Source organism: Corvus cornix, chromosome 5 (assembly GCF_000738735.6).
Source record: "Corvus cornix cornix isolate S_Up_H32 chromosome 5, ASM73873v5, whole genome shotgun sequence".
In the NCBI taxonomy this organism is placed as follows: domain Eukaryota; kingdom Metazoa; phylum Chordata; class Aves; order Passeriformes; family Corvidae; genus Corvus; species Corvus cornix.
Window position 1 is genome coordinate 32,506,652 of NC_046335.1, and position 17,161 is coordinate 32,523,812.

Here is a 17,161-nt window from a genome sequence, read left to right on the forward strand (position 1 = left end):
GCTATCTCATTCTTTGGGTCAAGAATTTCCCAGAGCATTTCCTGGGATAATCTGTAGTGCAGTAATTTTTCCTCATACATTAGCCAGTCAGATTGTCTGATGCATTTTACACAGTTCAGAGTCCAACTCAGTCACTGCTCACTCCAATTTTCCCTCACCACACACGCAATCGCCTGACTAGGTCCTTCTCGTTCACTGACACTCTACTTTCCACAGGAGCACATGCCAAGCATACAAAGGCCGGGGAATGCAGAGGAATTAACCATTTTTGGAATTTGATTACTTCAAAGCCATTTCACACGCTCAAGTCACTTTTAGTCATTCAGAATATGACAAGATGTAGGCAACCTACCTTTTAACCTTTAGAAGATTTCCTATTACCTGGAATTCATATTATGTGGGAAATTATTAGCTGAAGTAGTGCTAGTCATTTTGTTCATTGAACAAAGCTGCTATGGGAGATTCTCAGCTGCAGTACAGCTACAATCATTTCATTCCTAAGGCCAGGTTGTTTGAGGGTCATCCCCACACACCTTTCTCCAGTGACAAGGAGAGGTGGAGTGGAAAGGAGGAGACGGCAGGTCCTCTCTCCTCTCTTCCCCCACGGGGCCCGGCTCTTCCAAGGCCAGGCAGGAAGAGCTAACGAGAATTCACGTTATTCCCCTTAAGTGAACCCAGTGTCCTGTGTGCTGTTTATTGGAACCAGTGGGCAGGCAGAGAAGGTCTCATTAAGTGAATTGGGTTAATTAAGCGCTTCAGGACACACTGAGGCACTGGCGTCTGGGCGCACCTCTCCTCCAGAGCCCCGCCAGCTGCCGGCGGCGGGACGAGCCCCCCAGCGCCCCCGCCCCGCGCCGGTGTGCGCGGCCGGGAGTCCCGGGCCGGAGGGCAGGGCCGGGACGCCGAGCGGGCGGCGGGACAGGCGGGAGCGGGTGCCAGGCGGGGTTCACGGCCGGCTCGGGGAGCGAGGGCCCCCGGCGGCCTCGCCGCGGCTCCCGCTGCCGGCGGGGAAGGCGATGGGAGCCGAGCGGCGCGCGGGGCCGCGGCGCGGGCGGGAGGCCCCGAGGGCCCAGCGCCCCCTGGCGGCACGGCCGGGCGGGAGCGGCTCCGCGTCCGCCCGCTCCCCCGGCCCGCGGGGCGCGCCCGCCCCCGCCCCCCGGCCCCTGCGGAAAGTTGTCCCTGGCCCCGGAGCCACCCGGCTCCCGCCTCCCGCTTCCTGCCCCGCCGCCGCCGATTGGCCCGCCGTGCGCCCAGGAATGCGAGCCATCCCTTTAAAGCCGCGCGCGGCGGCCGGCGCCCGCAGTGTCCCGGCAGCGCCGCCACAGCTGCCTCCAGCTGCTCGCCTTTCCGCGCCGGGACAGTCGGGACCGCCCGTGGATATTGGTCGCCGGTACCCGGAGGCCGGCGCTGACCGCCCGGATCGCTCTTCCCGCAGGTAAGTGCTGAAGCGGCTTCCGCTGCGCTCGCTGTCCCGTCCGAGGGCGGCCGGGGACACCTGCGCCGTCCCGCTGCGCAGCCTCCCTGCCTGCGGGAGTCTCGCTGGCGCCGGTCGTGGGTGCGACGGCAGCGCGGTGACCTTCCTCGTATGTGTCCCCAGACTGATTCAGAGACAGACCTTTGCCATGGGACCGGCGACTGCTCTCTGCCTCCTTCTCCTCGTGCTCGGCGGCTCAGAGACCAAGCGCACTGCAGGTAAGACCAGCTCTGTGCTGATACCCGGGGCAATCAAGGAAGGGGGGAACAAAAATAAAACACTTTGGTGCCTGTGTAGGCAGATGAAGATGTGCTCGGTGGTAAAGAGCTCCAAAGCTTTCAATGAACAAAAACGTTTTAACCTGAGCATCAGCTAGGTGGGAACAGGAAACTTTTCTCCGGTGTGGAATTTGTGTAACCTTCAGAAACAGGAGTGCAGAGTCTCCAGCACTTGAGTGTGTAGCTTGTCTACCTCTGCACTGAGCAGAGGAAAGGAGGAACATGATGTAGGAACTGACTGAAGAAGGAATGGTGTAGTAGGCTGCCATCTTGGTGTCATAGAGAAGCTGGTACTGTGCTGCTGTCACTCAGTTGGATTAAGCAAACTCACTTTGCCATGTCCTAGCATAGGAATATTGCAGTCTGGGCTTTGCTGTCTATTTCTGCGCTGCTAGAGTGTAATGAGGTGCCAGAATGGCTGCTACCTTTGTGTGTCAGCGGGTACCTGGCACTCCTGTGCCGACTGGCTCCTGTACAAGAATGCACATGTACTGCTGCACAGCAGCTCCTGGTGGGACTGCCACACCATCGGAGCTACTGTCTGTGCCCTGATGCGAGGCACTGTGCCTCGCACGATGTGCACCAGGAACCAAAATGTTAAGCAATCCTGGGAGATAAGCACCTACTCAGCCTCTTCTTGTCCTTTTCTCATGATGCTTGTCCTGATGTCTCTCTGCAGAGTCCAGGAGTGATGATAACAGTGTCTTCGATCTCTTTGAACTCATTGGCTTCATGCGGAAGGGAGCTGGGCGCCGGGCCCCCGGGGTGTACCTGGTGAAGGGACCAGAATCCTCCAGCCCTGCTTACCGCATTGAAGATGCCAGTCGCATCCCTGCTGTCCCTGACTCAAAGTTCCAAGACTTATTAGATGCCATCCATGCTGAGAAGGGCTTCATTCTCCTGGCCACTCTTCGGCAAGCCAAGAAAAGCAGAGGCACACTGCTCTCCGTGGAACAGAAAGATGGCTCTGGTCATGTCTTCAGTCTAGTGTCAAATGGCAAGGCAGGCTCCCTGGACCTGAGCCTTTCTGGTGATGGCAAGCAGCAGTTAGTGTCAGTAGAGGATGTCTTGCTAGCTACAGGACACTGGAAGAATATCACCCTGTTTGTGCAGGAGGACCGAGCTCAGCTCTATGTGGGGTGTGAGAAAATGGAGAATGCTGAACTGGACATCCCCATCCAGAACATCTTCACTAGGGACCTGGCCAGCAGTGCCAGGCTCCGTATTGCCAAAGGGGGAGTCAATGACAACTTCCAGGTAAGACTTTCACTTATGTTTTTGCCTAGAATTGTCAGTCATCTGCTTTGAATGTGCATTAGCTACTCAACAAGCCTAAAGAGTGACAAAAACCTCTAAATCTACTAAACTTTACTAATGGAGTTTGAAGGGTAAAGCATTAGATTTTCAGGGATGGTACTTTCTGCAGCAGTAAGAAGGCACTGAAGCTTCCAGACAGGTAGTTGCAGCTTCATTGCTCAGCTTCTTATATGAGGTTCAGAAATCCATGGGTTTTTTCCTTCCTGCCTGGAGAGCTGCCAAGTCCTTATGCTCAAGGATAAGACTGTTAGGAAGCGGGGCTCTTATTTTATTAAGGAGAATAGAGCAATGTGTTTCACTTTCCCGTCTGTCTGTCATGAAATTACTCTGTAATATCTTACATGACCTTCAGTCTCTCCATGCAAGTGGTTCTTTCTGTTGTAGTTGCTGCAAGTAGCTGTAATTCTTCCTCTGTCCACAGGGTCTGCTGCAGAATGTGCGGTTTGTCTTTGGAACAACTCTGGAAACTATCCTGCGGAACAAAGGCTGCTCCAGCTGTAAGTTTACAATCTTCTGCATCCAATGACCTATTAAAAATAAGATTTCTCATTACGTTAGAAAGACAAGTTGAAACAGAAGTCAGAAGTATGCTGACATGTAAATCCACATTGCATAAGAAATAAGATTATATTTCTGCAGGCACCCTAATGAATTGGGTGGCAGCTGTTTAGCAGGTGTTAGCCTGGAATGATTAATGCATGTGGTATAAAATGCATTTACTTTATGTCTGGTTATTTCTCTTAGCCACTAGTGCAATCATTACTTTGGACAACCCCATCAATGGTTCCAGCCCAGCTATCCGCACTAACTACATTGGCCATAAAACAAAGGACATCCAAGCAGTCTGTGGATTTTCCTGTGATGAACTAACAAATATGTTTGTGGAACTGCAAGGGCTGCGGTCCATGGTCACAACACTTCAAGACAGAGTTCGCAAAGTGGTGAGTGTTGGTTATAACTTCGTGGTACCTTTCATTAGCTAGCACTTAGTGAATTAATTATAACCTGAGTTTTGAGAGCTTGTGTAAACAGCAATAAATTCACTTTGACTTTTGTGGAAAAGGGTATTTCCGTATTAGATTGTAAATATCTTCTTTTTGCTTCTCACCCCCAAGACTGAAGAAAATGAAATCATTGCCAAAGTAGTCCAGATCACTCCTGGGGCATGCATTCATAATGGAATCTTGCACAAAAATAAAGAGGAGTGGACTATTGACAGCTGCACTGAATGTACTTGCCAGGTAAGATTCCTCACATTCACAAATCACCCGAATATAAATTCATAAGTTGGAATTAACAGATATTTCTAAACAGCATTGTTTGTTAGATTGAATCATACACAGAACTGGGCATACTAGAGAAGCCATAGAGTTACTCAGTTTATTTCATTCTACTAGATCTCTGGTATGTGGGCAGCTTCCATACCTTGTCTCAACAGCTGTATTCTAGAAAATTATACGAAACATCACTGTGATATACCTATTAACACTTGTAGTTCCTTAATTTGGGGAATGCCTGTATTCTTTACATAAGTCCATCAGTAAACTAAAACTCAGCATCAATAGAACAAACATATAGTACTATCAGCTTTGCTAGATCGACCTTCTGTCCTCACTGAACCTCCTGCTGACCTAGTAGGAGAAGACATTCTGGTACTCAGTAGAGGCTCTTAAACTTGTGGTGTTCTTCTTTCCCTAGGAAATGCTTGTAGGTGTGTCCTGTTAGCTTTTACAGATTATATGGAACAGCAATCCCTTTCGGATTTCAGTTTAGCTGTTTAAATCCCTGGATCACCTGGCAAGATACTTATGTTTTGTGTTTCACTTCTGCTGCCTGTTGTAAATATACACAAAACATACAGTTTCAGGGTTTCTTTAAACTATTTGCTTGTTCCATTTAAGGATACTTTAGCAAAAGCATTTTGCAGTACCAATCTACCAAAGAGTGGGTTAACTCTAAGCATGCCACTCTCTAGAAACTAAAAGCTGAGTATTTCTGTATGTGCAATACAAGGCAACTCAAATTCTGCATCTGCTTCTTTAGCTCTCTACATCTTTTGTCTTGTACTCAGCAAATGATACTTTGACTTCTGCATTCGCCTCATTCCTACCATCCTTCTTACTCAGTGTTAGCTGTAATTGCCTTAATCTAGTAATTTGCTTGGTGAGATTAAAATAGTAATCATGAGAGCATTCTTCTGACCAAGCTGCTACCTTCAAGAAGCAAAACTACAGACTGCCCTTTAGATCTTATTGAGATTGGAGGTGGGTGTTCTTACCCTGCCTGTTTGGCTTACAGATCAAAAACCTCTAAGTATAAGTTGTAGATTTCATGGCTCTTGAGTAGAGTCCACTAAACTCATTTTATCTTTACCATATAATCATCTTAAATCCATATTAACTGAAAAGAAAGTTGACTTCTCATTGTTTCATTTCTTTGAAATCTGACCTTATACTTTTGAGTATCACATAATAGTCATTTACTCTAGCCAGCATCTGCTAGCTACTCTTGATAAAACTTCACCAGAACCAAAATATTTCTGCCTTTGACTAAAAAGTAATGGGTGAGAATGGAAACAAGATGAAGTTTGACTGAAAATACCTGTGACTACCCCTTGGGTTGTATTCGCTCTAAATACAAGGGTCTCTGCTTTAGATATGCTATTGAATCTTAAAGTTCTGCAGAAAAGGTCTCTATTATTTACCCAGACTCCAGATATTGTTTATATTCCACTTGGTAACTGTAATTCTCACAACTCTTTATAGAACTCTGCCACCATATGCCGGAAAGTGTCCTGTCCTCTCATGCCTTGTTCCAATGCCACCGTGCCTGATGGCGAGTGCTGCCCTCGGTGCTGGCGTAAGTACTGAATATTTTCACAGTTCTATAGCAGTTGGCCACATCTAACTAGACACATGCTGCTCTGCAATATACCAGAACTGGATATCCAAGGGAAACCTTGCACTACTGAAGTAAGGTTAATCTGATGCCTCTTTGAGGCTAATCACTTACATGATACATGTTCAAATATTTTCTACAATATGCAATATACTGACGTGTTTGAGTTCATGGCCTTTATCTCATACAAGAAAGGAAGATGCATGTGGCCTCTGAGGACAGTTGTGTCCTTTTCACTGAGAGGGGTGGGAGAAAAGCTATGGAAAAGCATGTACCTGGAGTCTTACTCAGAACTGTATCCCTCTGCAGCTAGCGACTATGCAGATGATGGATGGTCTCCTTGGTCTGAGTGGACCTCATGTTCTGTGACCTGTGGTAACGGGATTCAGCAGAGAGGGCGTTCCTGTGACAGTCTCAATAACCGCTGTGAAGGCTCCTCTGTACAGACTCGGACTTGCCACCTTCAAGAGTGTGATAAGAGATGTAAGTACTTAATCTGGTCATGCTGGTAGTAAAACAGAGGCTGCATTTATTGGCTAAATGTTGAAAGCAAAGATTACCATGTAGCTCTGTCACTGGCATGGATCCATGGCTTCTAGCTTTTTAAGGACTTGTATTAATCAGGTAGAGAGGAGCAGAGAGTTAATGCAGTAAACAGGCATGTTTGGGCACTGCTCCCAGGACAAAATTTGATGCCAGTTTAAGTATGAAATCTCTCTAGTTGCAAAACTTGATCTGTGACAGTGAGGAGGCTATCCATTACACATGGAGTCTTTGGTACAGTCCTGGTACTGGCTATGTCCTAGGTGCTGTACAGCTGAAGTCTTCAGAAACTATGAATAACAGAAATCTCTCTTGTAGTTAAACAGGATGGTGGCTGGAGTCACTGGTCCCCATGGTCATCATGTTCTGTCACTTGTGGCACGGGCATCATCACTAGAATTCGTCTCTGCAACTCTCCAGTACCACAGCTGAATGGCAAACCTTGTGAGGGTGAAGCAAGAGAAAACAAAGCCTGTCAGAAAGATCCTTGCCCAAGTAAGTGTGTCGTGGTGGTAACTAGTAGTTGGTAAATAATGGTGAACTTCCTGAGTAGTTACTAAATAAACTTGTTCTAGTAGTATTCTCTCTTTAAACTTAGAGGTGGGCTACGTAAAACCTCACAAGTTAGTTTCAGATGAAACTATTTTTATGCCTCTTCTTTATGCCTCTTTAATCGAGTCCATTAATTCTGTGATTTATGTCAGAACAATGCCCCAAGTGCTCTCACTACAAAAGTAATAGTCCTTAGTCAGGTAGAAACTTGTTGTAGCACTGAATTTAAAGCTATACATGTCTTCCAACTTCTTCTCCCTTTAGTTAATGGCAATTGGGGACCATGGTCTCCATGGGATGCTTGCACAGTGACATGTGGAGGAGGACTTCAGAAACGTAGCCGTCTCTGCAATAATCCCGAGCCTCAGTATGGTGGGAAGACTTGTGTAGGTGAAGCTAGAGGGACTCAGGTCTGCAACAAACAGGACTGTCCGATTGGTGAGCATCCATTTTCCCATAAACATCTGAAGGTTGTTGACAATCTTGAAAATACCAATGTAAAGTCTGTAAACCTCAAGGGCTAGAATTTTAAACCATGATATCAGCCAAATACAGTACTGTAGCAGCATGGTAAGCATCCTTTATCGTAACACTTTCTCACTTGTTTCACAGATGGGTGTCTGTCTAATCCCTGCTTTGCGGGGGCTACATGTACCAGCGCCCCTGATGGTTCCTGGAAGTGTGGTGCCTGTCCTGCTGGCTACCATGGTGATGGTATTCACTGCCAAGATATTGATGAGGTAAGAAGACTATAGTTTGCTCCTTGAAAGGGAATGAAAGAAAACAGGAAGGGAGAATGGAATCACTGTTTTATAATGCTAACTGTTGTTCTCCTTTATCTCAAACACTTCTTTCAGTGCAAAGAGGTTCCTGATGCCTGCTTTGTCTTCAATGGAGTGCACAGGTGTGAGAATACTGAACCTGGGTACAACTGTCTGCCTTGTCCACCACGTTTCACTGGAACACAGCCCTTTGGCCGCAGTGTTGAGGATGCCATGAGTAACAAACAGGTATTGTCAATTTGAGAATTGTCCTGGGTTACGAAATCTCACAAAGTTTCTAAAAAACAGAAAACACCTATGTGTTTTAGGCAAAAAGGACTTGGAGCATTTAATAAAACACCATCTTCTGTGAGAAGAAGCATTAACCAATTTCTTTTGGAGATCAAAATGAGTTTTAAATATCAGCCATGGAGGATTCAGAGTTTACACATAATTTTAGGAGTAAATCAGTATTCACTAATGATACAACAGTATGTGCCTCAGCGATATCTTAGTGCTTGGTTCCATTTGATAATATAGAAGGTTTGAACAAGAAAAATAATTAGTGCAAAGACTGGTACTGGAGTTGAGGACTGGAAGAAAGCCATGTATGAAGCTTCTTTTTTTCCTGATTGATTAGGATTTTTTGAATCTCTGGGGGAAAAGTGAGGGATAAAAAAATGTTTTCAGTGGGTTTAATTTCTGTGTGGTCTTCTAGGTCTGCAAGCCACGTAACCCATGCACAGATGGAACACATGACTGCAACAAGAATGCCAAATGCAATTACCTTGGCCACTTCAGTGACCCCATGTATCGCTGTGAATGTAAACCAGGCTATGCTGGCAATGGTATAATCTGTGGAGAAGACACAGACTTAGATGGATGGCCAAATGAGAACCTGGTTTGTGTTGCCAATGCCACTTACCACTGTAAAAAAGTAAGTTTATCCTCTTTTACCATCTACCATTATAACAGCCTAAGCTATTAAAATATTCTCTCTGCAAATAACCTTCTAGAGATAGAGGAGGTTTAGGGATACTCTTGTCAAGGCATTGCTAGGAGGATCTTGCTGTTGCTGTATTGCTTTATATATTCCTGTGATATGGGAAAAAATTAAGCCAGATCATTGTAGATGTTCTGGGAAGATTCTAGTTTAGGCCATACCTGTATCAGCTTTGCTCTGACAGATAGCTGTCTCCAGGGGAAAAAAAGCAGGGTAAGATTCTCAAAAGCAAACCAGCCTTTATTTTAAAAATTATTTAACTGTGGCTTTCTAAGACTTATTACTGTAATCACTAGATTAAATGGAGAGAATTACAGTAAGGCAACTCCTGCCTGGTTGAGGTGTTATGATTTTGCCTAATGATTAGATTTTACCTGCTCAAATCCATATTGTAATCATACCAGAACTGAACACCTCTGTGTACTTCCTCCTTTCTAGGATAACTGCCCTAATCTGCCTAACTCAGGGCAGGAAGACTATGATAAGGATGGGATTGGTGATGCCTGTGACAATGATGATGATGATGATGGCATTCCTGATGACCGGGTAAGAAAACAGAAAAGATTAGCCTTTGAGTATGTGGCTTTCCCATTCCCCTTCCTAAAGCTGGGGTCTAGCTTCTAACCTTAATCTTAAAAGAGGACCATAGGAAATTGCTGGCACTGACAGCTATCCTGGAAACCTTAGATATGCATAACTATGCAGACAAACCTTCTGCAGCTGTTTAAACTTGGGAAGTGAGTTTTCCTTTTTCAATCAGCCATTCATACACTCATGCCAGCAACAGGGTGTTTTGAGATAGTAGCATTTGAGTTTTAACTATTTCCCCACCTTTCATTTCTTCTTTCATATAGCAGTACAAGCACAAGCAGAATCTTGTTAGAGCTTTAATTTGACTCTTTTTAAAACTTGACTTTTCTTGCTTTTGCAGGACAACTGTCCATTCATCTACAACCCACAGCAGTATGACTACGACAGGGATGATGTTGGTGACCGCTGCGACAACTGTCCCTACAATCACAACCCTGATCAAACTGACACTGACAACAATGGAGAAGGAGATGCATGTGCAATAGATATTGATGGAGATGGTAGGTGGCCTCTAATCATTCCTTTATATGGTCTTCTAATCAGCCATTAATCCAATGTAATTCTGATTTCGTACCAAAATTTCATCCCTGAACACACAGAAGTTCTCTTGTGGTGGTTTCAGGACGTGAAGGTTACTGAAGGAACAGTTAGGGCTAATGGAAATTCCCTTTGGAATATATACACTTTGCCACAGTTCAGCTCTAGCTCCACTCTCACAAGGCAGTAGGAGCAGAAGTGTGTGGCAGAGCTGTTGATGAGTCATCATTCAAGGCTTTTAAATGCTGCTCAAAATGCTTTAAAAAATGTATCAAGAAGTGTGTGGTGGCTTTATCCAGTCCTTTGCAGAATTTAGATGTCTGACTTTCATTCATGAACTTTTACAGGGGTGCTTAATGAAAGGGACAACTGCCAATATGTCTACAATGTAGACCAGAGGGATACAGACTTGGATGGTGTTGGAGATCAGTGTGATAACTGTCCACTGGAACACAACCCTGACCAGGTGAGGGATTTGAATTGTGTAAGTAGAGGACTGGTGGGCTAAAAAATGTAGTATGTTGTGTGTTGTAGAAAATATTTGAACAAGTTACACCTGAAATTTGACTTGTCACAAATCATTCTTACTGCTTTCCCAAATGGTGCCTTTATCCAATAACATGCTCTCAGAGTTTGAACAGCTGGTAGGTATTTTCTGAAAAGTAGCTGTAGTGAAGATCTGTGAGACTACTTGTTTCCTAAACATTTCTTAGGTTTGTCAGTTGTGGTGATCCTCACAGTGAGAATATTAAATCCTTTGGGAATATTGTGTAAAATCTGGGTAGTGGAACAACACAAAGTCATTCTTTAAACTTTGTCCCTAAGCTTGAAGCCAACTGCATTTCAGAAGATAACTTCCAGTAAGTGGAAGGCAGCACAAGTTGCTTTTCCCTAAGAAAAAGGCATATTCTGACACTTCTAAAATTCATCTGCATAAAAATCTAGGGGGATCCAGACTCTCAGACAACTTACTGATTCAAAAATCGAAGGCAGAAGTAGATAAAGCCTGTGACATCCTGTCAGTTAAAAGACTGTAAGTTTAATAGCTTCAGGGACATATCTGGAATGTTTGAAGGGTTAGAAAAGCTGTTGCAAATCAGTGGAATGTAGTGTAGTGTAGTGTGGCCATGTAGCCTAAAAGCAGTGTTACTTGAAGGGTTTAAACAGATAATACAAAATTTCTTAGTCATTGTCACTTGCTTTACTATTTCCCCACTTGAGGGAGGGAATCACCTGAAGATTCTTTGAGGCAGCTCCTTTCAGGAAGATCTTTCTCTTATGACTTTGAAATCTTAATATAAGACTCTAATGGCTTTCCAAACACTATCCCAATCAAGTTCTAGAAGTGGAGATACTAGATTTCAAGTTACCAGAGTTAGTAGCTAATCCAACAGTGTATGGTATGCCTTGTGTCTGCACCAGGGTCATCCACCTGTGTTAACAAGACCACCAGACTCAACATGAGGCAGTCTCAGGGATGATGGGATTGTTTGTCTTAGTTCAGCAGCTGATTAAGCAAATGACTGGCTAAAATCTGTGATCAGCAAGTGCCCTAGTTAGTTAATGCAGTCTGTGACCACTATGGGAACCATTGTCTTGACTGATGAATCAAGGGGCATGAAGAGCATTAGAGGCTTTTATGATAGAGAAAGTTATGCTGTGGTATAGAAGCTGTAACACCAAGAGTTGGTAGACTGTTTTAATGTTAGTCTCTACTGATAGGTACAGAGTAGTCCAACCCTGATTTGGCCCTTGAAACCCCCTTGCTGCCAGGGAAGGTAGGACATAAAGTACCCTGTTTCCAATATGGTAGATTAGTGACAGAAGAGGCATGTGGCAAAGGCACAAGATAGCTGATGATCACACTGCTTTCTGATGCTGTGGATTCAAACTGAAACCACAACAAGACTAAAGTAGCATAAAACCAGTTAGCACAGGCAGTTTTAAGTGTGTGTTAATCCACTCACTATATCCATCTTAGTTCTTGATAAAGCAAGCAGAAATCCCAATTAATTCTACATATTAAGACTCCTATTTCAGAGACTCCTATCTTAGCCTTCTTTGGGTGGCTTTTTAAAATGTTATATTTTTCTCCTCTGATAGGAAGACAGTGATTCTGATCGCATAGGTGATCAGTGTGACAACAACCAGGACATAGATGAAGATGGCCATCAAAATAACCTTGATAACTGCCCCTATGTGCCCAATGCCAATCAAGCTGACCATGATAAGGATGGAAAAGGTGATGCCTGTGACCATGATGATGACAATGATGGTATCCCTGATGACAAAGATAACTGCAGATTGGTTGCCAACCCAGATCAAGCTGATTCTGATGGTAAGATAGCCAGTATCATAATAACATTTTAAGAGTATCTTCCAATAGTTTTATGCTATTTTTTTTCACACTATTTAATGTTGGACAAAACTAAGTAACAAAAAACCCGAATGTCTTTACCAGAAAAAAACTGAATGTTGTTACAGTGCTTCTCAGGGTAAAGACTGATGTAAAAATGACCACATATCCAACTTTCTCCTAAGTCACTATCAGGCTGGAGTGAAGGGGCATTTATACAGTAGCTGTTGTGGCTTCTGTCATGTGTCTGCCAAGTACCTGGGCAGTCAGAGATCTGCAATTCAGACTTCAACTCTCAAGCTGTAAGGCTCAGAAGCAAACAATGGTGGTGACATAATGGTAAAATTACTTTTTATTCTACAGGTGATGGACGTGGAGATGCTTGCAAAGATGATTTTGACCAAGACAGTGTGCCAGACATTGATGATATCTGCCCTGAAAATGTGGAAATTAGTGAGACTGATTTCCGAAGATTTCAGATGATTCCCCTGGATCCCAAGGGAACATCCCAAAATGATCCAAACTGGGTTGTTCGTCACCAGGGTAAAGAACTGGTTCAGACAGTCAACTGTGACCCTGGCCTTGCAGTCGGTAAGGGGAAAAATTTAATAGGCACTGTTGTTTGGGGTTGTTTGAGTTTTTTGTTTGTTGGGAGGGAGGGGCAGGGGGTTGCTTGGTTGTTTTTTTTAGTTGGGGTGGGGAAGAGGAAGAGAACCTGAGAAAATATTAAGGAGTTTTTTAAGAATTGCAAAAATGTAGCACCTAAAACTTTATCCTTTAATCTCCCCATAGGTTTTGATGAATTCAATGCCGTGGACTTCAGTGGTACCTTCTTTATCAATACAGAAAGGGATGATGATTATGCTGGCTTTGTATTTGGCTACCAATCTAGCAGTCGTTTCTATGTTGTCATGTGGAAGCAGATCACCCAGTCTTACTGGGACTCCACACCAACCAAAGCTCAAGGATATTCAGGTCTCTCCATCAAAGTTGTGAATTCCACCACTGGTCCAGGAGAACACCTTCGTAATGCTCTGTGGCACACAGGAAACACTCCTGGCCAGGTAAGAGTGGCCACACAGAAGAGTGCTTACTATATGCTGAAGTACTCTTAACATGATAACATGAGTACTCCAGTGTAATAACATACTCTTCTGAGTAAGGCAGGCTGTTCTTCCAGCAACTTAGACACTTAGAGGGGGCTCACACATGCTGATCATGTAGGCTTCTTGGCAAAGACCAATAACTGTAATTTTTCCTAATCATGCAAAATACTGTAAACAATTAACAGGATTGCTTGCTGCAGACAGGCTTTCCAGCAGTAGTGAATCAATTGTTTCTGTAACTGTGCTGTAGCTTCCAATTTACATTTTTAAAAGTAAATTTAAATGCAGTTGATTTCAAAAGATCCTATTACAGAGCCTAATTACTTACTTGCAGCCTTTAAAAGTAAGGCACCTTCATGTCAAAATACCTGCTGTGTTATCTCTGGCCTTTGGTTAATAAAAAAATATTCTGTTGTAGGTGAGAACTTTGTGGCATGATCCTCGTCACATAGGCTGGAAAGACTTCACTGCATACAGATGGCGACTTAGCCATAGACCAAAGACTGGCTACATCAGGTGAGCATCATCCTTCTATCTGAAGTAAATGTCACAGGGAAAATGGATGTCTGTGAAGATTAACCTCATAGGACCTTGTCAAAGATGGCTGAGCTGTTGTCTCTTGTAGGGTTGTAATGTATGAAGGGAAGAAAATCATGGCAGACTCAGGACCAATCTATGATAAAACCTATGCTGGTGGTCGGCTAGGATTATTTGTCTTCTCTCAAGAAATGGTGTTCTTCTCAGACCTTAAATATGAATGCAGAGGTAAGGATGACATTGCATTTAAGAGATCCTATGTAAGTGAATTGGTTCAAGAAAGCTCCAGATGTAAGAGCCAAGAGGGAAAGTTTGGCTGTGATCTTTCATGGTTCAGTCTCAAACAAGTTCTGCAGGCAGAAACAGGACACCTTCTCAATAAATTCTTCACAGTCAAAAATTTAAATGTATAAAATCTAAGTATATTTCTATTGTGTTATTTCAAAGTATCAGGAATCCATTGAGTTCCAGAAATTAAATACATCTTGAATCTCCTTTAAAGTGCTGACTAGAATGAATGAAAACATCTGACAAAATCTAAGGCAGAAATGCAAAATACTGACTTTAGTAAGTAAAAAACTGATTTGCTTAAAAGTAAGCAAAGTAGAAGGTTGTCCATATATTGCAGTCTTGAAGTTCAGTGGAGGTAAGCATGTACAAGTAGTTCCAGCTGTCCTAGTCTTCTGAAATTGTGACTTCGTTATGTAATGGTTACATAGATTAGATTCTGAAGTCTAGCTTAAGGAAGTACCTAAATGAAAGTACACTTTCAGTTTTCTTTACAAATGTCCCTAGGCATTAATGACTTGGACATAATCATGCATAATACACAGAAATATTTAAATATATCTTTTCTTTTTTCACAGATCCATAATCACAAGGTTGTTGGATTCAGAGACAATTTAAAAATGCTGGTAATTGCACCTTCTGAAACATTTAGCCTTACAAATCCTGGGACCATTATATTATTCCTTCCTTTCTTCTTTCTGCGTAAGTGTGGACTCAAAACACATGACCTGCCTCAAGAGAATGCTTTTGAGAGAATGAAAGTGAGAACATACTTGGTATCTGACCTCTGCTGAAGTGGAAGGAAACAAACATGTTTTGCAAATGAGAATTGTTGTCACTGAACAAGCACTCTTCTTTCAGTAGGAAAGATATTTGTTTGCTGTTTATCACAGTGCAGTGTCACTGCCTCTCTAACTGGAGGTCCCATGGAGTAGCATTTTGTAAAAAGAACATCTTTGGATGTGCTGTGGACTACTTAAACTGAAGACCTTGTGTGGGGAAAAGGGGTTTGGGTGGGAGGGGGAACTCTAGGTCTTTCTTTTTTCTTAATGGGGTAGAGAATTTTTTTTAAGGAAGGCTGTGCTACTTTGGTTTACATCCATTTAACTTGGAGAAATTATTGTTTTCTATGTCATACCTTTCAGATGAAAACATAGCCTTACTCTGTTTGTGGTAAGCTAGATCAGCTGCTGTATACAGGACAAAACAGATATCCTAAAACTGATTTCTGTCATGGGAGGCGGGAAAGAGGATAAAAACTGGTACACTGGATCACACCAGCTTTGGGAGAACTGGGATTTACAATTAGATTCTGTTTTTTCCTGATTTAGATGCAGGTCTTGCTTATCTTTAAATGTGTTCTTTCAGCTATGGTGCCAGAAAGCACCACCATCTCAGCTGGTCCTTCAGGAGACCAGCACATGCTTCACTTTTTATGGTTAAAGAGGCACAAAAATAATGTAATGAAAACATTCCTTTTCTACATGCCATAGATGTTTTAAACCCCTCGCTTCTTTAGAGGGGAGGAAAAGGGGCCTGTAGATAAAATTGTAAAATATTTATTTTTGCCTATTCTTGATGTTATAAGGACTGAGGGATTATTGATTAAAACAAGAAATGCGTCAAGACTATCCACCTAATCATTGTTACAAGTCTTCATGACTGTAAGATTGTAAATATAGATTATTTATTATCTCTGTTCTATACTGAAACTAGAGAGGGTTTAGTTGAGAAAAAAAATCTTGTCTGGAGCAGGTAGGTAGTGGTGATGTATTTGTTACAAAGAGCAGTTTTCCCATAAAGGCTTTGAGGCGCAAGGAAAAGTGAGGGTGTGGACAATGGGATGTTTGTTTTTCTCAGTCTGAGCTCAATGTTGGCTTTTCCTTTCTTTGTGCAAGGCACTTGGTAGCCTGGCAGGCAACTGTTCTGCAGTGCTAAAATTCAAGTCTTTAGATGGTAGCAGTTTCTGTCCCATCCATTGCACTAGAGGTGAGGGAATGCCATTCACCATCTTAGTGTTCTCTAGTGCTGGGAAATGTCTGTGATGCTTTACCACTGGTCAGTGGGCCTAACCCAGAGCCAGGATAGCTGCCCTGAGGAGATTGCAGCGAGAGGCACAAGGACAGCCCTCAATAACCATTTAACGGGCTCTTTGGGCCACTGCACGCTGAGTGTTGTAACTAGTGATGTGCAGCTACTAAAGAAGGAATTCATTACAGACTAGACAATTTCAGGAGCTCCTTGCAAAAGAGGGAGAGGCCTCAATGTACATTAAAAGACTGTTTTCCCCAACAGAAGGGGCAGCATCCTTATACCTATAATATTGCCTTGTCTTTTCAAAAAACGAAAAGAAATGAACATGGTGAAAGTTTTACGTACAAATATTACCTCATTGTTGTGTGACTGAGAAAAACCTTTGGAGTAAGCAGAGTTCAAATCTCTAACAAACTTTAAAGCTACTGTAGTACTAAAAAGTTAATGCTGTACATAGTCAAAATTTCTTTGCAGAAAATGTATTCCCGGTAAGGAAATGGCATTGGGAAAAAAAAAAGTCAAATACAATTTCTAATGTTGTATTATATTTTTTCCTGTCATCTTGTATACCATTGCTTATATTTTTATAAATTATTTTTCTCATTGCCATTGTAATAGTTAATCACATAATTGTGTAGATAGGCTATTTAAATAATTTATCATGAAATGCTACCTGTAGAGTTAGTATTTCTATTTTTATAAAAAGTTTGCACACTGAAGATTTTTTTGCTTCCCTCCTCCCGATGTTTTTGCTAGCATAATTTTCTAAGACCATGCTTTTTTTGTAAACATTTTTAACCATTTTTCCATTCTAAAGTTTTGTAAGTTGTACAATAAAGCTTCTTACATACAAAGAACAATAAACCACCAAGGACATTTATATTTA

The 17,161-nt window shown here is 42.8% G+C and overlaps 1 protein-coding gene across 1 annotated transcript; it reads left to right on the forward strand.

Moving 5' to 3' along the window:
• Window positions 1-1,250: 1,250 nt before the first annotated feature.
• THBS1 (thrombospondin 1) lies at window positions 1,251-17,161 on the forward strand. Its single transcript, XM_039552213.1, has 22 exons — window positions 1,251-1,435; window positions 1,598-1,692; window positions 2,432-3,009; window positions 3,491-3,566; window positions 3,814-4,010; window positions 4,185-4,310; window positions 5,835-5,928; window positions 6,277-6,450; window positions 6,829-7,005; window positions 7,327-7,500; window positions 7,675-7,802; window positions 7,920-8,072; window positions 8,542-8,760; window positions 9,265-9,372; window positions 9,758-9,917; window positions 10,302-10,420; window positions 12,058-12,292; window positions 12,674-12,901; window positions 13,103-13,374; window positions 13,835-13,932; window positions 14,042-14,181; window positions 14,820-17,161. Exons 1-22 carry the CDS (start codon window positions 1,257-1,259, stop codon window positions 14,825-14,827), a joined length of 3,738 nt encoding a protein of 1,245 aa, XP_039408147.1. The 5' UTR covers window positions 1,251-1,256; the 3' UTR covers window positions 14,828-17,161.